The 22,551-nt window shown below is 36.8% G+C and overlaps 1 protein-coding gene and 1 long non-coding RNA gene across 2 annotated transcripts; one reads left to right on the top strand and one right to left on the bottom strand.

Annotated features, from left to right (window-relative positions):
• The first annotated feature begins 6,795 nt into the window (after positions 1 to 6,795).
• Positions 6,796 to 21,545, top strand: MEIOC (meiosis specific with coiled-coil domain). The gene is made up of 8 exons (XM_023652401.2): positions 6,796 to 7,038; positions 7,524 to 7,655; positions 10,430 to 10,587; positions 12,610 to 12,714; positions 13,654 to 15,526; positions 16,023 to 16,157; positions 19,169 to 19,349; positions 19,785 to 21,545. Exons 1-8 carry the CDS (start codon positions 7,033 to 7,035, stop codon positions 20,012 to 20,014), a joined length of 2,820 nt encoding a protein of 939 aa, XP_023508169.1. The 5' UTR covers positions 6,796 to 7,032; the 3' UTR covers positions 20,015 to 21,545.
• On the bottom strand, positions 17,220 to 19,277 carry LOC111775625 (uncharacterized). Its single transcript, XR_011422886.1, has 2 exons — positions 19,140 to 19,277; positions 17,220 to 17,672 (listed from the first exon to the last, which is right to left on the bottom strand). It is a non-coding gene; the product is annotated as an uncharacterized lncRNA (long non-coding RNA).
• Positions 21,546 to 22,551: the final 1,006 nt, after the last annotated feature.

The following is a 22,551-nucleotide window of genomic DNA, read 5'->3' as shown; positions in this document are numbered from 1 at the left end:
CTTCAAACTCCAGAGTGCATTTTACACTTACAGCACATCTCAATTCGTTCTAACCGTATTCCAAGAGCTCAGTAGCTGTGCATGGCTAGAGGCTGCCATGTTGGACAGTGCAGGTCTGGAACTTGTTTTCAAACTTTAGCTTGCACCATAATCACCTTGGGAGCTGTTAAAATACAGAGGGCTGGGCCCCATCCCCAGAGCTGCTCATTTAGTAGGTTTGGGCGAGGCCCCCCAACTTGCATTTCTAACAAGTTCCCAGGTGCTATTGATGCTGTTGTTCTGGGGACTGAACTCTGAGAACCACTTGTCTAGAAGCTGGAACAGTAAGAAAAAGTAAAGAGGCAATTAGGAGCCCGGAATATGTAAAAGCAAGAGATAAAAATGAACAGTAAGGGGCCAGCCCAGTGGTGCAGCGGTTAAGTTCACATGTCTGGCTTCTCGGCAGCCTGGGGTCCGCCGGTTCGGATCCCAGGTGCGGACATGGCACTGCTTGGCAAAAGCCACGCTGTGGCAGGCATCCCAAATATAAAGTAGAAGAAGATGGGCATGGATGTTAGCTCAGGGCCAGTCTTCCTCAGCAAAAAGAGGAGGATTGGCAGTAGTTAGCTAGGGCTAATCTTCCTCAAAAAAATAAAAAGTGAAAAAAAAAAAAAGAACAGTAAACAATGAGATATCTTTATACATCTAATAGAATGGCCAGAATTTAAACACTGATGACAACCAATGCTTGTGAGGATGCAGAGCAACAGGAACTCTCATTCATTGCTGGTGGGAATGCAAAATGATACAGACACTTTGGAAGACAGGTTGGCAGTTTCTTACAAAACTAAACATACTTTACCATACAACCCAGCAATCGTGCTCCTCGGTATTCACCCAAATGAGCTGAAGACATGTCTACACAAAAAACTGCAGATGGGTGTTAATAGCAGCTTTATTCATAATTGCCAAAACTTAGAAGCAACCAAGATGTCCTTCCGCAGGTGAATGGATAAATAAACTGTGGCTCAGCCAGACAATGGAATATTATTCAGCACTAGAAAGAGACGAGGCTTCAAGCCATGGAAAGACATGGAGGAACCTTAAACACATATTACTAAGTGAAGAAAGCAATACGAAAAGGCTATATACTATATGATTTCAACTATATGACCTCTTGGAAAAGGCAAAATATGGAGACAGTAAAAAGACCAGCGGTTACCAGGAGTTAGGAGGGAGGGAAGGATGAAAAGGTAAAGTACAGAAGGCGGTGAAACTATTCTGTATGATACCATAATGGTAGATACATGTCATTATACATTTGTCGAGATCTATAGAATGTACAAGACCAAGAGTGAGCCCTCACGTAAATTATGGACTTTGGTTGATAATGATGTGTCAATGTAGGTTCATCGACTGTAACAAATGTACCACTCTGGTGCAGGATGCTGATGTTGGGGGAGGCTGTGCAAGCGTAGGGGCAGGGAGTATATGGTAACTCTGTACTTTCCACTCAAATTTGCTGTGAACCCAAAACCACTCTAAAAAATAAAGTCTATTAAATAGAGAGAGAACTAGATCGTCAAGTCAGACAAGCAGTGGGACTCCAGATCAGAGGGAAAGACCTTGAAACAGAGGTAGAGCCTTACGACTGGGGAAACCTCCCTTACTCCTCTCTCCAAAGCAGGAGTCAACGAGGTAGCTTCTCCAGGTTTCAATTTTGTAGGTGCCCTCGGGGAGGACAGGTCTGGAGAACCCTTCCTAATTAGGGGCCAGCTCGGAACCTGAGAGGGTTTTAAAAACTTTTGCAATGAAATAATTATCTCCAGGCTCTGACAAACCAATAAGGATGCCCGAGCCTCATTATTTAACACAATGATTTACAAAACAACCCAACTTTCAGACTGGACCTATAAATATGTCCTCTCACAGTATCTTAGACTGCTCAAACAGAAAATGAGACAGATAAAATAATATAGAAATTTGGGCTGCTTACTGATTTTCAGGAAGTTTCTATAAATCCAGAATCTATTTCCCACCTTAAGGGTATATAGAATGTCCTTTTAATTTGATTATCCTTTGGAAGGAAGCTTGTTTCCAGCGGTACATCACAACACACAAAGGTTTAATACACCTTTAAAAATGTGTCCCCTAAGGGCCGGCCTGGTGGTGGAGTGGTTAAGTGAGCACATTCCACTTAGGTGGCCCGGGGTTCGCCGGTTCAGATCCTGGGTGCAGACGTGGCACCGACTGACAAGCCATGCTGTGGTAGGCGTCCCACATATAAAGTGGAGGAAGATGAGCACGGATGTTCGCTCAGGGCCAGTCTTCCTCAGCAAAAAGAGGAGGATTGGCAGCAGATGTTAGCTAAGGGTTAATCTTCCTCAAAAAAAAAAACAAAAACAAAAACAAATACAAAAGAAAACGGGTCCCCTCATAAGTTCTTGAACTCTGTGGCCTGAAGTAAAACTCTGGATCTTAATTTGTTTTTAAAGTTGTTTTCTGACCCATTGGTGTCAGAAGACCCTTCATTGTACAGTCTGGGGATCCCTCAAATTCAGGAGAAACTTAAAGTTCTAAAAGAAATTTACAAAGACATCTTTTTAAGGTGTCTTTTTCTATGAACCTTTTCTAACATATGGTTCCAATCAAACCTTGAGAAATAGAAACTCAGTTTTGGAGGGCAATGAAACAGAGATATTCAGAACTTTTCATTTTACAATGAAAACCCTAGTTCCATGTCTAATTCATCAGTTTAAATATCAAATATGCTCCCATTAAAATCCATTCAAGCAATAAATGTTATACTTAGAAAAAGACCAAAATATAAAAAGATCAGAAAGAACATTAATTCTGACCTTTGAAGGGAGAAGAGTTTGCCATAGGAAAGGAATATTAATATTGTCTTCGATAAATATTAATCAACTCAAGTATCTGCCCACTGCAAGCAGAAACATTTATTCCACAAAGGTAAACGCATGAATCTTTCAGGGTCTCATCTCGAGCTAAGTAGAGACCCACAAGTTTCCTCGAGCACAGACTAAGAGAGAGTGACCTGGAACCCCTTCCAACCAGAAGGGGAACAGGAGAAACTAACTTACTTCCTACAAAGGGAAAAGCTATGAAATTAATGCTGGAGAGCCAGAAAAACACTAATTCGAGTATCCAAAAAAGGAGAAGTAGTTTCAAATAGCTCTAATAAGGAACATTTTTAAAGACTTCCAACAAGCAATTAGAGATTGAGAAACCATATCTGGCAGCGCTTTTGATTTCAGAAGGTATAATTAAAGGAATCTAGTCCTTCAAGTCAGAGAAGCCTGTGAAGAAACGCATGGTCTGAATTGCAGCAGGTCTGCAGCCCATTTAAGTGGTTGGACCACGAGTCCTTTAGGACGCTGGAAAAACAATTCTTTTAATACAGATGTGAGCATATATAACAACCCTGCAATGATTTAATTATATATTGACTTGGAATGATACGATTGCTTTCTATGGAGGATTAAATCAGAGTTCTCTCTTTGGTATTGAGGTTGTGCCCCTAATACACTTGGAACCTTCAAAAATAAGTGCTTTAGGGGCCAGCTCCATGACCGAGTGGTTAAGTTCATGCGCTCCACTTTGGTGGCCCAGGGTTTTACAGGTTCGGATCCTGGGTGCAGACATGGCACTGCTGGTCAGGCCACGCTGACGCGGCGTCCCACATGCCACAACTAGAAGGACCCACAACTAAAAGTATACAACTATGTACCGGGGGAGATTGGGGAGAAAAAGGTAAAATAAAATCTTTAAAAAAAAAAAGTGCTTTATTTGAACTCAAAGTCTCACTTGGGAGAATAATGAAATCCTATTTATTTTATCACTCAAAATATTTCTAGGAGGCAGATCAACTCTGTTTTCTCAATGGAACTGATATTTTATTTCTGTTACAAAACAAAATGTTTAAGTATCTGTAAAAGTGTAAAAAGGGCTTCATTGACGTAACTGAGGAGTACCACATTGTACGTGGTCTTCCAGAGTTGAAGAAAAAAAGAAGTTAACCTTTAGATGTAATTTGGAGGAGAAAGTCTGTATTCTACACTAAGTTTTCAGGATGGAATAGGTCTAAATTGTTCCTAGTCCTACCAAAGAATGTTCTTAAATATCTTTTTTTTCTTTAAGATTTTATTTTTTTCCTTTTTCTCTCCAAAGCCCCCCGGTACATAGTTGTATATTCTTCATTGTGGGTCCTTCTAGTTGTGGCATGTGGGACGCTGCCTCAGCGTGGTTCAATGAGCAGTGCCATGTCCATGCCCAGGATTCGAACCAGTGAAACACTGGGCCGCCTGCAGGGAAGCACCCGAACTTAACCACTTGGCCACTGGGCCAGCCCCTTCTTAAATATCTTTTTTAAAAAAATAATAAATTCAGATTCACTTAATATTCCCAAAATAGCAAAGAAAAAATGAGTTTGTTTACGTAAGGGCACTATATTCTGAGTTGGATCAAGGTTACCAGAATATGATTAACCTTATCATATAAAAATCTTTCATGGTTGCTCCTATACAGGAATATTCAATAAATGGAGAAACAAGGTCACCCTTTCCCAAAAAACTTTAAATTCAGATGAAGGCAGAGAAGACATAAAAAAATATTTGAGTATTTCTCTTTCTCACTTTAACCTGTGGTTTGTATATATCTTTGGGTAAGATCATGAAACTAATCCCACCCACCTCTTAACGTACACGTTCAGAATGAGATTTTCCAAAAAAGGAATATAAGAGCTGAAAGAAAGAACTAACTACATACTAAATACTTGCTCTGCTCCATAACTAAAATGTTCCCTTTACTAATGTATTCACTGGTATGTTAAATTTTCCTGTAATCATCATTTCCAAAACAAACCATACTAATACTAAGCAAGACAGAAGGATCTCAAAAAATGAGCAAAGGACTTGAATAGATATTTCTCCAAAGAAGATATACAAATGGCCAGTAAGCACATGAAAAGATGCTGAACATCATTAATCATAGGAAAATGCAAATCAAAATCACAATGAGATATTACATCACACCCTCTAGAATAGTAACTGTTAAAAAAAAAAAAGGAAAATAAGTGCTACTGAGGACGTGGAGAAATTGGAACCCTGGTGCATTGCTGCTGGGAACATAAAATGGTGCAGGTACTTTTCAGTTTGGTGCTCTTCAAAATGTTAAACAGAATTACCATATGACCCAACAATTCCACTCTTAGGTATATGTCCAAAAGAACTGAAAAAAAGGAATCAAACATATACTCGTACACTAATGTTCATAGCAGCATTTTTCACAATAGCAAAAAGGTGAAAACAATCCAAGTGTCTGTCAACTGATGAATGGATAAACAAAATGTGGTACACACATACAGTGGAATACTATTCAGCCAGAAAAAGGAATGGAGTCCTGACACATGCAACAACACAGATGAATCTTGATACTATGCTAATGAGATAAGACAGTCACAAAAGGACAAATGTGGTATGATTCCACTTATATGAAGTACCGGAACAGGCAAATTTGTAGTGACAGAAAGTAGAATAGAGGTTATCAAGGGTTGGGGGGAGAGGAAATGGGCAGTTATTATTTATTGGGTACAGAGTTTCTATTTGGGATAATGAAAAATTTCCAGAAATGCATAGTGGTGATGGTTACACAACATTGTGAATGTATATAATGCCATTGAATTGTACATGTGAAAATGACAAAATGGCAAATCTTACATATATCTTTTTACAATGAAAAAGATACATAAGAGGATTCATAGTTTTTCAAAATTCTTCTGGGTACTACGGGAGAGAGAGAGAGAGAGAAAAGACAGTATGCTCTCAACACAAGGCGGGAATGAGCGCCATGTCAGCAACTTTAACGGTGTGATAAGGAAAGAAATGTATAAATCAAAGCTGAGTAGTGATCTGAAATAACTATCAGGACAATACGGGCCAATAAAACTTGTCCCCTATCCTATTCCCATTTGTGCCTGAGTCGAAAGAACATCTTCCACTTAATTGAGCGCTTCTCAAGTTTTGATTTTAAAGATAAACACCCTAAAGGTGCTTACTGTGTTCACTTTAATCATCTTCAAAATGTTTTAGCTTTGTATGGGAACAAAAACTGGCATTTCTCTGAGACTATCACATCCTCAAATGGGACTGCAGATGTCAATGGTTTGTCTTGTGCAGGTCAGAGAACTTTGTTCAAGAGTTACCTTAACACCAAAACGCCTCCCCCCTACACTGTAGCCTGAGGCCTAGGGCAGAGGAGAGGGCAGCTCTCCTTTGGGGGCAGGGGGGTCTCCCAACAACACCCAACTCCTTCACGGGGTCTTCACCCTCTGTAAACTGGTACAAGTCTATTGTTCTCTAGGAGACTCCAAAGGATTCTGGGAGTTAGGGGAGGGACCAAGGGGCAAAAGTGAAATGTTGGCACAAGGTACGCAGCCAAGAGGTTTAGGATTATCAGCCAGTTGCTAAGCGACTTCTCAAATCTTCCGACCGCTTCCATCGCTTCTCGCACCCGGTAGGCCCGAGCTCCGTCTCCTCCTTCCACGCCCCGCTCTACTAGCCAATCATCGGGCTGGTGCTTGCCAGTCCGGGCCAATCCAGAACACGCTTACTTTGAGCGGGAAAGGCTCAAAAGCTGAGGGAGAGCGAGGTCGGCTAACCGCCCCTTCTTGGCCTTGTCTCCGGAGGGGTAGAGTCGGGGTAACAGGCCCTGGAGGCAGTTGCCCATTGGCTGGGCGGCGGGCCAATGAGGGGGTGCGAAGCCGGGGGCGGGCCTCACAGAAGGGGGCGGGGCGGGCCGGTGCCCGGTCGCGTGCGGGGTCGCGAGCCGGGGGAAGGCAATGTAACGGCCTCTCCCCCCGCCCCTCCCTCCCCGCTCCCGCCCCCCACCCACAGACCGGCTCCAGGCAGCGCCCGGGGCGGCGGCGGAGGCGGTGGCAGCGGCGGGGTGCGGGCTGAGGGAGCCGGGCCTCGACGCCGCCCCTCACCCCTGTGCCCCAGGAGCGGTACCTGGTCCCTGAGGGGCTGGGGGGCCCCCATGGAGGTGAGCGGCCGAGACACCTGCCGGTCCCCTCGCCCTCAGGCCTGAGGGAGGGATTGAGGTAACCGGTGGGGACGGGCCGGGACCGGGGCGCGCCGGGTTCGGAGGACGGCGACGGTGAGGAGAGGCTGAGGGGCGGGCGCGCCCGCAGACGCGGTTCTCTGAGGAGGCCGGGCCGGGCGGGAGCGGGCCCGGGCCGGTTGGGAGCCCCGACGGGGCGTCCGGGCGGGGGGCGCGGCGACAGCTCGGGCCCGGGCTGGGGGGCGCGACGCCGGGGCCGCGGCCGCCGCCTCCACGTCGGGCGGGGGAGCGGCCTGTCAGGGCGAGCGCGGGGCGCGGCGCGGGCTGGGCGGCCGACGGCCCGGAGGCCGAGGGGGAGCCCCGGGGGCGGGGCGCGGCCGCGGCGGGGTCCTCGGGGAGCGGCGGGCGCGGGGCCGCGGCTCTGCGCTGCCTGACGCCTGTGCCGTCCCCGCTCCCGCTGTGTGCAGCCGAAGGTGGCGTTCCGCGGAGGTGCGAACCGCTGCTGTGGCCTCGGCGCCGACGCCAGCCGGCTCCCGGACGTCTTCAGCAGCGTGATGTTGACCGGCTCCACTTCCTTCTACGACTGCTACAAGTCGCAGGTCCAGCGGCCCCTGCCCTTGCTCGCGAGTGTATCCCAAATCGGATCCATTTACCCCGGCCGATCCACATCGGTCTTAAATTGCTCCAAGTTTAGGACCAGAAAGCCAGGAACAGCAGGTTAAATACAGGGTTTGCAGAATACGTACTTTGCTTTGAAAACAAGGATTACGATTTTTCATTGATTCTTGTTTTCATCTGGCCCTCAGCATAGCATGATGCCAGAAATGTAAGAAAATCCCTGTTTGCGTAGGAAGACCACAAAATATTTTTTCCTTCAAGCATTTATTGCAAGTTAGTAGAAACATAAACTTTGATAGTTTAAAGGTGAAGTTTTTTCACTCGTTTATTCTCTGGCTTTAACACTGTCTTAGGTTACATGCTACCTTTTACTTCACCGAAAACGTTTAATTTTGTTAGCCATATTAAATTAGTCTTAGGGTAACGTAAGTCATTTTCATTTAAAAGTATTTAACCAGGACGTCAGTGTTGATATTGTTCGCTTTGAATTATAACAATACCTTGAAATAAATTATTTAATCCACACTGCAGCCTTGTATAGTATTATGCCCGCTGTACAGACTGAGAAACTGAGGCTGGGAGAGCTTGTTTTGTGCCCTGAGTGACAAAACCCAAGTGGAACCCAGGTCTTTTCACTGCCAAGACCAGGATTCCCCTGCTGTCTGTAATGTTTATATCGCTGCTAAAATTTACTTGAATTTAATTTCAGTTGATTGTTTTACGTATATCAAGGATATAAGTGGTACATTTTGCAGTCATCAAGACTAATTAAAATGCCAACCCTAAGCATTTGCCTATTTAATTTTCATAAATGTTTTAACTGAAAAGGATCCAGATGTTTAAAGTATAACGATGTTTGAATCAACCACATTAGTTTCTTGTTTTGTTCTAGAATACAAAATTTAGATCAGTCTTCTAAAAGGACTTAATTTTTCTAATTCTCAAAACTTATTTTAAAATGTAAAATGTGCTTGAAAGAATAGTCCCAAAATATATTTAGTTTCAAATACTGTTTGCCTAATTTGACATTACATAATCTGAAAATGCTCTTTTGTTTAAGCAACTATTTCAAAAAGATGAACATTTATGTATGTCACTTTGGATACTTAACACCTAAAAGAGACTTATGGCAGACCTATGATAAAAACTTCAGAACTAAAGGAATAAAATTATGAAAGGTTCTAAAGATAAAAGCCTTGGTAAAAGTTACTAATTAACATCTGGAAAGGTAGTTTTTAGTGGCACTCTTAGCAAAATCCCTTCTGTGCCTCAGTTCCCCCAACTTCAGAATAGTGATCATAATATAAGCTATAAACAAGAAAATTGTAGTGTAGGTTAAAATAGTAATCATAACCAGAATTTAAACAAATAGTTGTAAAATATTTGAGAGTCTTGAAGATAGGTTATTGGAGGGAATTAATTTTCATATTTTATTGATATAATATAAACTCAGTGTTGTATGTTTAAAATGTTGTTTTTCAACTATCATGTCTATGAAGAACAAAAATTTAGGAATATTTGTCTTTTCTCTTTATATAAATTTTGATTAAGAAAATAAAAGCAATTAGAAAATATTTTTAGCCAGGATTATATCTCTTCTGTATTTATAAAAAATGCCATTTCTCTTGTGTTTATATCTGAATATTCATAGTAATTACATCTCAAGTTTTTGTAGTTCCTTATTTGAAGAGTTAGAAATTGTGTATCTATACTTCTTTAAACAAACATTTTCTAGAATAGAATACATCTAAATTAATCTTTTTTATTTGTTGTTTGTTAAATTCATTCTACTATTTTAAGTGTTTTAAATTATTTTACTGTACCTCAGCATCTTTTGGAAGAAGACAGGATTTTAAATAATTCATAAAATCTTAAAATTCGAACTTTTTACCTTATACTCAAAGTTCATGATAGAAGTGTTCACAAGAAAAAGAAAAATGAGCTTGTATTTTTCTTCTAATTGTAGTAATATCTTCAAAGTTTCCTAAGAGATAACATTTCATATATCATCTCATTTTTATATATCTTTTGGAAATAGAAACTAGGCTGAATAATTAATGATATTGTTTTAAAAGGCCCTAGAGTAGGAGTAAGGCCTTGAATTTGGGTTTTAGTTTTGTCACCTGTTGGCTCAGTAACTTGTAATCTCAGTTTCCTTGTTTTTAAAATACAGAGAATACCCAGGTCACAAGATTGACTGAATACAATAATGTTATGTGGAATTTCTTTGAAAATTCTATATAAATGTACATTAACTTTTGTTTCACAGATTGGGGGCATCAAGACTGAGTTTTGTAAAAGATTTATTTATTAAAAATAACACTGCTAGTGTCCGCATAATGCTCATCTGTTCAAAAAATTCAAATTGCAATAATTGTAAGTGTTTATACCAGGGACAAACAACAAGTACCAGGGGCCAGATCTGCTGAGTGCATGTTTTTGTAAACAAAATTTTATTGGAACACGGCCACTTCCATTTGTTTACATATGGTTGCTTTGGTGCTAGAACAGCAAAATTGAGGAGTTTCAACAGAGACCTGAACAGCCAGCAAACCCTAAAATATTTATTATCTGGCCTTTTACAGAAAAAATTTGCCAACCCCTAGTGTAAAGTAAGCTTAAGGGGCTAAGTCTAGATTTGATTTTGTTTCCCAACTCTTATGCATGTGTTATTTCCTCTAATTTCTTATTTCACTATTATTCTGTAATAGATGTAGTTTAGATGTGTCATACAAACATTTCTTTAAAATTTCAGAGTGAAGACAGTGTTGACCTAAGGCAGACCTATACTCCACTTTCTTCATCAACAGAATATTCAAGTTCTGTAGATTCTTCGCTTTTCTATGCACCATGGTCCACTTATGGAGATGATATTAAACAGCCTTCTAATTCTCAGATCAATGTAAAGAACAGGTAAATTAATACATTAGATTCTCAGGCTAAATGAAGTGTTTTTAAGTTTGATTACATAGGAACCCAGTTGTATTAGCTCTTTGTTCCCTATATCAGCATTTTAATGTTATGGCATTATAATTTTATGTTTACCAAATGTTTAGGAAGCCCTAAACTGGGCAATTATGTATGTGTAATTTTTAGCTTATTACTTTTGTTATATTCATTAGAGGCATCCCTTAGTAAATCTTAAGTTCCTCTTTCTAAAGATAACTTATATAAATGAGTTACAATTTTTAGATCTATCTTTTCATCCAGTTCTAAATTTTCAGTAATTTTTTTCCTTCACAAGTACACTACAAACAGGATTTTATCAAGCATAAGATACTTTTAATTATTTTTCTATTCAATTCCACAAATAATAAGGGCCTACTCTATGCCAGATTCTGTCCTACTGGGAATATTATAATTAACATGGCAAGTATTATCCGTGCCTTTATAGATCTTACGATAATGACAACGACCACGACAATGATGACCATGATGATGATTTGCCAGGCATGCAAGTATAGTGAGGTTTAAAAGAGGAAGTATAGGGTATTATGGGAGCCTATTGCAAAGAGAAGCCTAAGGGAGAGACATCTATCATAAGGGAGCCGTTGTTTAAATTATATATAAGGGAGCAGTTGATAGAAGCTGGTGCATCTTTAGTTTAACCAGGAAATAATTATTTTAAAAATCTTATTAATTAAAAAGATTGTTAAAAATTTAAAATTTTTGGTAAACTATGAGTGATTTTATTAGAAAGACTATAATATATAATTCTACAAAAAACAAAAATGTTTTTTAAGTTGATACATATTCATTGAAAAAATTCAGACTTTACAGAAATATATAAAGAAAAGCGGAAGTCCACCATAACCCTGCCTCCTCACCTTTCAGTAACAGTATGAACAGTTTAGTGTATATTACATTGAATATTTTTCTAGATATATACTAATACATTATTATACAAAAACTTTATATTGAATCTTGATGAAATAACAAAATGAAGTGGAAAAAGCATTAGATGTGTAGGTAGACTATTTGTTCAGCAAGTGTGTAGTAAAGTTTGGCAAAACATATACCCTTGCAAAATACAAGTTTCTTAATATCTCAAATGATCATTCATTCAACAGCTGAATGATTACTAATACCTGCCCTTCCTATGTTATGAAGATCAATGAAATGTTTGCTTATTATGCAAAATAAAAGGTACTTTTATTTCTAAAATGTCCTCATACTATGAAATACTAGAAATAAAATATGAAAAAACAAGAAGTTACGATTTAAAACAGCATATTATTTCTAGGAACAAATTACCCAAATTCCATAGGAAGTAAAAAGGCAGCACCAATTTTCCATCTCCTTGTGGTTTTTACATTTTGTATTATTTAGACAGCATTAGTCACCAGGTAGGATTTCAGAAACTCCAGTTACCTCTTTGGCAAGGACTTAGGGATAGTCCCCATATCTGTTACATTTAAGGGACAACTGCAATATTGCCGTGGTATCCAGGATGACCATATCACATTTTACTTTGTAATCCAACATTTAGTATAAAGAGTCACCAAAATAGAGCAGCAGGTTCATATGGTTTTCAAATCACAAATGAAAAACTGAGCAAGTACTGATGGACTGATGAACGATAGGACCAGACATGCTTTCAGGAGCAGCCATGGTACCAGGCATCTTTGGTCAGAGATTTATATCTTGGTTGTCTAAAATGAATAGGATGTGTTTTGGAGAAATAAGACATAAGCATATATTGTGAACTAGACATAGAACTTGAAATGAAGGAGAAATATTTATGTAGCATAGATGCTATGTTAAAATGGAAAATATTCTTGAGTTCCTGTTCCCTCTTTATTTGAAATGATAGTATAGATTCAATCCAAATATTTTATAGAAAAATAATGGTAGAATCAATCTGGAAATAGAAATCAATATACTGGATTTCGGTATGAGTAAAATACTTTACATGAGATATTCATTTATTTTTAGGATTCAAACAGAAAGAAATGACTATGGCAGTGAAACAGACTTATATGGACTTGTGTCTAACATTTTGGAAGAACAAGATAAGTCACAGCCATATTTTGCTGAGGGGTTAGTATATTATATTATAAATACAGTATTTAGTATGTAGTAAGCTTTTAAATTCACATATACTAGATTAGCCTATTTATTAACTTTTATTTTTACTTAATAGAGAATCATCTGACAATAGACATCTTAATTCAAGTATTTGTTTTTAGGAGCCTTGATTTTGCTGAGGTACTTGCCATACAATTGAAAGTTTCAGTCTAAGGTTTAATTTGCTATTAAGAATTTTCATTTGGAAAATTATTCTTGCATAATTCAGAGCTATTTCCCTTGAGTTCATGAGCTAAAGTTTGGCTTAAAGAGTATACATTCCAAGGAGCTTTTATAATGTATATCTCAAAGAATAAAACTATCATTTGACTGCTGTGCAGAAATACATATGGATTTTATTCATGTGGTAAAATTTTTTAAAATATGCTTTAATTGTTTTATTTGGGTATGGAAGCCATATTAGCCAAATGCCCTATTTCATAAATAGCAAAGTATGCAGCACACATGTAACTAATTAAAATATTTTGGTTTCAATAATAGTTTCAGTAAAACACATCTTTTTTAATTAAAAAAATTGTGGTCAACAACACTTTTGTATTATATAACAACCTAATTAAAGGAGAAACTTATTTTGTTTTCTGCTTACTGTAGATAAACAATTCATGTAAGACTGTGCAGTCACCAGCCTCAGGCCTAAGTTAATGCCTCTTGGGAAAGTATAGTGAAGACATATTAAGGTTAAAATACATTATTTGTATGGCATATAGCACATTTCAAGTGATAGAGAATTATTTGGATGTAATGGTAGCTTATAAGGCAAAGTTGGAAAGGATTAGAGAATGGTGAGGTGGGGCAAGATAAATATTTTTTAAAACCTTTCCTACCTTCTCCATTGAGGACATAAAGTCTTTTAAAACCTAAGTTGTAATTAAATATATTTACTTGTTCTAGGACCTGCTCCTCCAATTTAAAGTCAGTTTGGCCATTGAACACAAGCAGATTTGCAGATCACCATGACCTCTTAACAGAAACCAAAAGGCCAATAGATACAGCCATCTCTCAGCAAGCTTTTTATAGTGGTGAATCTGTCTCAGCAGCGGAAAAGCCATACCTGTACAATAGTAATCTCACACCACAACAAAAAATAGATGAACTTTATCATGGATTTACTGGTTTAGACCTTGAAGAACAATGGATGTACCCCTCACGAAGTGATCATTCTAACTGTTACAATGTTCAGACAAATGATACAGCTAAGACAACATTCCAAGAATATCCATTTATCAAAAACTGTTTTACACCACAAACTGGTCTGTCTGACATCATGAAAGAATCAGGAGTTGATACTTACCTTTATGGAAGAGAGAAAATATGTGCTAAAAGTCTTGAAGCACCATTACAGCAAAAAAGGGCAGAGATGTTTCTTTCTCAATTTAACAGATACAATGAAAATGCAGATTATTGTAGATACCCAGAATATGCTCATCCTAATAAGGCTAAGCTTAATAAGTGTTTGAATTTTAGTGTCCAAGATAGTAAAAAATTAACCAATGGCACAGCTGAAACACCAACTGTAGAAGCAGACACTTACACAAAGTTATTTCAGGTTAAACCAGCAAATCAGAAAAAAATGGAGGAGGCAATACCTGACCAGCAGAATTTCACATTTCCAAAAGCTACGCCACATCTGACAGAAAAACAGTTTGCAAAGGAAGCAGCATTCACTGCTGATTTTGGCTTAAAATCAGAATATGGACTAAAACCTCACACAGCCTGTTCAGTTAATAGTGATTTTGCTAATGTCACAGAAAAGCAACTGTTTGCTAAACCTGATCCCCCAATCTCTGAGTATTTTAAATCAGTGAATTTATTATCAAACTCGGCAACATCTTCAGGAGCTATCAACTTAAGTAGACCAACTTGGATGAATGTCCAAACAAAAAATAACACTCCTATTCCTTTTCGAAATCAAGGTAACTTGATGAAATTAAATAGTCATTTAAGTGCAGCTTCAAAAGGTTCTAACCATTCTGCAGATTTCCAACAACTATCATCCACAAATTTAACCCAAAATAGCAATTTATTTCAGAAGTATTGCCAAGAAAACCCTTTAGCATTTTCTAGTTTTGATGTCAGTTTCGGTGGTGCAGAAAGAATTCAATCTGTCAATCACATGGAAGGACTGACAAAGACTGGAGAAGAAAATCTCTTTGAATCGGTTACCGATAAAAAAATAAAGCAGCCAAATGGATTTTGTGATAACTATTCAGCTCAACAGTATGGGATCATTGAAAATGTAAACAAACATAATTTTCAAGCTAAGCCCCAGAGTGGACATTATGATCCTGAGGATGGTCCAAAGCATTTAGATGGCTTATCTCAAAATACATATCAAGATCTGCTGGAGTCACAGGGTCATTTTAATAGCCACAGACAGGGAAGTGGAGACAACAATATTAATAGCCGTGTGAATCGCACACAGGCATCATGCTTTTCTAATAATTATATGATGGGAGATTTAAGGCATAATCAGAGTTTTCAACAACTTGGTTCAAATGGGTTTCCCCTAAGATCTACCCACCCATTTGGCCATTCAGTTGTTCCACTGTTGGATTCCTATGATTTGTTTTCTTATGATGACTTAAGCCATTTATACCCTTATTTTAATGATATGATGTATGGTGATAATTCCTTTTCTGGTTTCGTGCCAACTTTTGGATTTCAAAGACCAATTAAAACCCGTAGTGGACCAGCCAGTGAACTTCATATTCGTCTAGAAGAGTGCTATGAACAATGGAGAGCATTAGAAAAGGAGAGGAAAAAGGTAATAAAAAGCTGTGTATTTAGGAGTAACTTAGTATGTCCCCTCTGCCTATCTTAATTTTGTTTACCTTCATGTAGTTTAAGAGTACTTGCCTTATTTCTAAGGTGAATTCTTCTACACTGTGCAGTAGTTATAGTCCATAACTATAAGGAATTAATTAGATGACTTAAAGACTAAAAAGGGTTGGGGTTTAAAAAAAATTATTTATGTAAAGTTTATTTTGCCTATGAAGTAGACTTTTTTCCATAATGGGTTAAAAGTTTATTTCTTTGAATTTTTTAAGTATTATGCTGTTGGAATGTTCAGGTATTTTCTATGAATTAAGTATGACAGAAAAATACTGTGGTACTGTGGTTTGTATTTGTTGTCTTTTGATACCAAAACAAGTTTTATTTAAAGGAATAATTTTCGATTTATTTTTAGGCCTATGAGAAATATTCACGATTGAATCATACTTAGAAAATTCATCATCTAAAAATTATATAATTTTTTACAGACTGAATTGGCCCTTGCCAAGAATTACCCAGGAAAAAAAGTATCCAGTACTAACAATACTCCAATTCCAAGGCTGACTTCCAACCCATCTAGAGTTGATCGCTTAATTGTGGATGAACTTCGAGAACAAGCCAGAGTAAGCTGTAAAAGCATCCAATAATGGATTTTTAAATTGCCTGATAAAATTATAAAACATGTCAGCAAATTAGAGTTCTAAAGGATTTTTAAATCACATTTATGTGTAACTCTCTGAAATATATTCTTTTCCATGTTTGGTCTTAGAATATGATTAATATTTAGGAAGGGGAAAATAGCCTCATTCAATCATTTAAAAAGTAGGTTTAGTAATTTAAATGGTTCCTCTTCAAACCCAAATCACAGTGGAGCTAATCCTCAACAGAAAGCTTTTTTTTTTTTTGGAGGAAGACTAGCCCTGAACTAACATCTGCTGTCAATCCTCCTCTTTTTGCTGAGGAAGGCTGGCCCTGAGCTAACATCCATGCCCATCTTCCTCTACTTTATATGTGGGACACCTGCCATAGCATGGCTTGATGAGCGGTGCCACATCCACACCAGGGATCCAAACCAGTGAACCCCAGGTTGCCAAAGCGGAATGTGCAAACTTAACCGCTGCACCACTGAGCCGGCCCCCAGAAAGCATTTTTTTTAAAGCAAAAAAGGTTTTGAATATTATTTATAGGGGGAGTCCCATTTCTTAGTCACAAACATTTGTTTTCTAGCTTGATGAGCAAGCTGAAGCTGTTGCTTGCATTATACAAGATGGTAAGTTAACAGGGAATTACCATATTTCATTTTCTTAACTCTGCACTCTTGAGTTATTCAACAAATATTAAGTATATACAGCATGTATTAAATATTGATAAACTGAAGTATGTAGATATGCGTAATTTTATAAAATAGCTTTGTTTTGGAAAAGTAGTAAATCATTTCAAATCAAATGTTGTAAAGAATCCTGATTTTAAGTCATTTTGTAATTTAACAAATGACTGTTCCTATTATCTCCTTTGTAATTTCAGAATTTTCTAATCAACTTTAATAGAGTTGGGTAAATTTTTTTTCTTTTTTGACCTTCTCTTAAAAAGTTACAGTTTTCCAAATAAAAATTTGATGAAAATTCCAGAGAAAAAGCATACAGTGAAACAGGTTGTTTCTGTGCTTGAATAAAAGCCGTTAGGAATTAGAAAAATCAACACAACAGTCTATTTTATTGATTATTAGTTTCTTTCTTGTACCATGCTTCTTTAAAATATAGATATGAACTACTTCAGCAGGAAAAGATTGATTTTCCCTAGCTTTCAGCCTTGGTCAATTGAAATTCTTTTATCAAATTTGTAAATTTGTACAATGGAATTTATCAGTGGTATAGTCAGATACTGACGTGGTTTACAGCCAGATGTTATGTTAATAAAAACTCCAGTCTTTTGTTATTTTTTCTTAAAACTGTTCCAAGTTAAAATTCCTTTTTCGGGGCCACCCTGTGGCCGAGTGGTTAAGTTTGCAAATTCTGCTTCAGCGATCCATGGTTTCGCCGGTTCGGATCCTGGGCGAGGACTTGACACCATTCATCAGGCCATGCTGAGGCGGCGTCCCACATAGCAGAGCCAGAAAGACCTACAACTAGAATATATAACTATGTATTGGGGGGGTTTGGGGAGAAGGAAAAAAAGGAAGATTAGCAACAGATGTTAGGCTCAGGTGCCAATATTAAAAAAAAATTCCTTTTTCTCAGTAATACATTTCTAGGCAATAAATCAATGGATTGCAACTGTGGATATTAAGAAATATAATTTTCCCAGCTCTGCTTATGCTTCACATTAATTAGAAGGTTATGTTCATAGCTTTTATAATTTTGTTTTCTCTATATTTATCAACATTAGATCAATAATACACACAGGACAAAAATATTTTTACATATACTACTAGTGTGCTGGTTTTGTATAATTCTGAAAAAAAAAGCTTTTGAAAGTTTATTAAAAATCACCTGTGCAAATTTCTTTCTTTACATTTGTCATTTATTTAAAATGATTGTCTTATTTTAAAAAATATATAATTGGTAGTTCACTGGAGTTTTTTTTTTTTTTTCTTTTGTTTTCCTCTCAAGAATCAGGTTGGTTGTACAGTTGGGAGGAAAATATTTTATACCTATACACTTTTGTTTTCTCCATGGGCCTGAACTGACATAGATTTATTCCAAGGAAACTTGAGTGTGAAGTTAGAGACATTCATTCAGGTGCCTTTCGCTTCTTAATTGAGAGGTATTTTTCTTCTTGCTGTAATCACTGACCACCACCTTCTTATGTGAATTTTAAATCATTTAGCTGCCAAAGGCAATTATTGTATTTACTTGATGTCCAAATCCTAATTATTCAAAACGTTCTCTTTCCTTACACCTTCAGGATTAGAATTTGAAACACGTTAGGCGTATACAACTATGAAACATACTCCCCTTATTGATGTAATATATCCAGTGCGCTTTTTTAAGTTGAATTAAGCAGAGGATTGAGAGACTTCCTAATTTTCCTTAGCAGTTTGGACAGTTACAGGATTTATTTTGTTTTATTTATTATTTATTATTTATTATTTCCACAGTATTTTCTGGATTATAGATTCCTTAAAACTACCACTAGTCAGTATTATGATCTGAATATTTCTGATTTCCAAAAGGAGAACACAGGAGGCCCAGAATGGGCTTGCTGAGGTCAGGATTAATCAATCTAGGACTTCTTTTAGCTCAAATTTTTTTCCTTTGTACTACAATACCTCCTAAGAATGCTCCATTTTCAGGCTGTTCTCTTATTTGCCGAAAACAATGTCGGATTTTATATTTGCATTAACTGTTTACGACATGGAAATGTTTGAATGTTTGACTTTTTTACTGTTGCTTATTCCCAGTAACTGATGACCTGAAAGCTTTTAGAATTAACATATACAAGTTACAAAAAGACTGACTTTCCATCTTTGTTTCCCCCAGCATGGTGTCAGGACACAGTAAGCGTTCAGTTATTTATTGGATGAATATCATTGCTCTCATCTCTGTTCTGCTTCATTGAAGATTTGTTTTGACTTAAGTTAATGACAGGGCAATGTGGTTACCTGCCTTATCAAAATTTAAAATGTTTCCCTCAGGTTGTGACTTTATTAGGCAAAATGGAACGTCTTCGAAGCTCTCCCCTTCATGCCAATATCTCTACTGCTCTTGATAGACACTTGGAGTCCATTCACATTGTACAGTCACGTAGAAAAGATGAAATTGTTAATGCTTCAAATCGGCAAAGGCAAGGAGTTCCTAGATGCCAAGATGACAGAGGTACAAATATTAATGCATATTCTTTTGATAAGGAAATGAGATCATTTGAATGTTAATAAAATCAAATTTGAGGTTAAAAGGTTGTATTTCTAAAATTTACACTTATCTAAAGAATAAATTTGGTAAATGATACCCACATAATTTACTCCAAAAGTACTTCGATCTATTTTAATTTCATCCATTTAATTATAACAACTCTGTCAAAGTCTGTGTTCTACCCAAAGCACAGTCACTGTCATACAAGTCAGAAATAAAATATCAACACTTTCAAATATTAAGTCAAGTACTTTCGTTAGCTCAGTCAATAGCCATTCTTCTTTTATAAAAATAATACTGTTTGACCACTTAGTAGTAGCCCAGCACTGGACTGTGTAAGAATTGAGAGATATTTAAGTGATATCTAATGTGAACTGACCCTGAACGTTTCTTTTACAGATGTTTTTGCCCTTGCCTCAGCCATTAAAGAGATGTGTGTGGCTACTCGGAAAGCACGTACTACACTGTGGTGTGCACTGCAGATGACCTTGCCAAAAACAGCCAGTACCGCTGGCCAAACAGATGTGGAAAAGGCTTTACAAGATATAGTAAACTGTGAAGATAAAGTCCATGAAAGCATAAATAGTAGTAATCCAATGAACCAGAGAGGTGAAGCAAACAAACATTAAGGAATTGCCAGCAGCAAGAAGAATAAAAGCTCATAAGTAAATGTATCAAGACATGCTAGAAAATTTAATGAACTTGTTAAACTTGAAAATTTCAGCACATTAATTTTCTTTCAGATTTAAAGTTAATACCTTAATGAAGTCTAACTTCTATTTAAAAATCTTCTATTTGGAATGAATCAGATATAGTTTAAAGTGAACTTAAAGGTAAAGTTGACTACTCTAGGAGTTCTGAGTAGTCAAAGATAACAAGTTTTAAGTAAATTAAATACTTCCTAACAGCTAAAATATTGCTTAAACCCATTCTGCAGTGTAGGTAAATGCAAATGTGAAATTCTTCTAGAAGATAAGTTTCATTTAGGTCTGCCTTAGTAAGTATAATTCCAAATAATGAATCTATGTGACTGTAACCCATTTATGGCTACAGTCTAGTAACCAAGACAAGTTTTGATTGTGATATAAAAGTGTTTTCCTTACAAAACTGGATAATACCTAGGAAACAGGAAAACAAGGATGAACCCAATATTCATGTAAAAATTTAATATTTAAAATACTACCATATTTATAAATTTGAAATCTTAGTGCCTATATAGCACTAAGGAGGGAGGTATACGGAGGGAAATGCATCTGATTCTCCTAAATTAGTGATAAAAGTGCCAGGGTAAAAACCATGCAAGTTACTGAATATAAAACCTGTTCAAATCATTTGTGTATATTCTTAAAATTTAATTATACTATCAATTATTAAATATTTCCAATTTTAAAGTATTTAAATTGAATCAAAACAAAACATTTCCTTTATCTGGATCTTTTAGATTTGATGCACAGTAACTAAAATAATGACTATTGTTTTAATACCCTTAGTTTGCTGCCTTTTATGAGGGTATCACGAAGTTCTAAAATATTTTTTTAAGGTTAATCTTTAACTAGTTTAGTTTGCAATTGGTTAGTGTATATTTTGTGTAGTTGTGTTCATTAGTTTGCTTCTGTATTTTTTTAAAAGCTCTTGAAAGCTTGGCTTTTTCTGTTTCTCATCACTTAATATCTTTGTATGGAACCTGAGTAATTTATTCTTTAATATGAAATGTTGGTATTATGTGACTCAGAAGATCTTGGGTTTTAACATTTCTACCATGAGTTAAACTGTAATATAATGTACTGATGAAATTTAATTGAACTATCCTTGACTAGAAACACTGATGTTTTAAATGTTGGTGTTTTTTCCTAGTTTTAGAAATCCTGGTATTAAAAAAAGAGTGTAATCACACCACATAAATTTTCTTTAGATGATGTGTGGAAGAAACTGATTGAGAATGCAGGAGTAACTGTAGGGAGAAACATTTTGATCACTGATATGCCTTAAAACTACCCAAATGAATTACATTGAGGGTAGTTAAATAAAATAGATCACCCCACCACAGTCACTGCATACAAAGTGGTTAAGTTTGACATAAGACATGTTGGATGTTATGAAAACAAATATTGTACTGAATTTAGTCTCTCAGGAAAAAAATAAATTACTTTGTTGAAAATATTTGGTTTCATTTTTGTACATGTTTGTATTTGTTTCTAACCTTAAGAGTCACTCATGTCAGAAAACCAATCAAATTTCATTTAACAGATAAGAACTGGTGCTAAATTTTAAATTTCATTAACACATAAGTAAGTTGGCAGATAAACCAATGCCATTCAGATATCCTTGGATCTAACCTTACCTCCTTCAAAGATGAAACGGTCACTTTGCCTTTATGCTAATTCAGGCAAACCAGAATAAAAATTCTGAGGAGGCTTTTACATGACAGTGGTCAGAAATGAAACACTAGACCGTTAACAAAAAACAAGCACAAAAATTCCTTGAAATTGTAATTATGTCACCCTGTAGATAATTTTCAAATTAGTTGCTTGTCCCTTTTTTCGGTATATCTTCTAATGGATAGTTCTTATGTATTGTACTTCTGAATTAAAACCTATGAAAACATTAGAAAATTAACATCACAGAGGATTTGTGGTGGAACATAAAACTGATGCTCCCATCATTTCTAATTCAAAAGAATTTGGCATACTCAATTTTTTTTAGATAGAAGAAGCAATTTATATAAAGGTAGTTGAAAATTACTTTGAATTATATCAGTGTCCTTCCCACTTGAATAATCTGCTACTATACTTTTAGAGGGTTGGGAATTAATGTTATGACTGAAATCTCAAATTTGGCCTAAAATGTTGATCATACCATAGAAGATATGGTTGCTTAAAACTTGCCTTTCGCAACATTGGACATTTTAGACATAAAGGATTTATTAGCACCTGAGTTAAGTGGATAACCTTACTCAAAGCTGAATGAGCTGATCCTTTTTTTCTGTTTAAACGTTAGTTCAAGGGTACACTGAACTGTAACATATATAATAGAGTCTCAGAAGAAAGAATTGACTGTTAGATGGAAACAAGTACCCTTCAGGGGTCCACGGATCTAACCTGACTCTTAAAGACTCAAATTAAAGTGAGAACAAACCAAAAACCCAAAATAAGGGTTAAATTAAAAT

The sequence above is a fragment of the Equus caballus genome, chromosome 11 (genome assembly GCF_041296265.1).
Source record: "Equus caballus isolate H_3958 breed thoroughbred chromosome 11, TB-T2T, whole genome shotgun sequence".
Lineage (NCBI taxonomy): Eukaryota > Metazoa > Chordata > Mammalia > Perissodactyla > Equidae > Equus > Equus caballus.
This window is presented reverse-complemented; position numbering and strand designations above follow the sequence as displayed.

What these genes read in the sequence shown, in the direction of transcription:
- MEIOC (XM_023652401.2), top strand. An exon ending in ACGACTGCTACAAGTCGCAG is followed by an intron (nt 7,656 to 10,429) that starts GTCCAGCGGCCC and finishes TTAAAATTTCAG; the next exon opens with AGTGAAGACAGTGTTGACCT. An exon ending in CAGATCAATGTAAAGAACAG is followed by an intron (nt 10,588 to 12,609) that starts GTAAATTAATAC and finishes ATTTATTTTTAG; the next exon opens with GATTCAAACAGAAAGAAATG.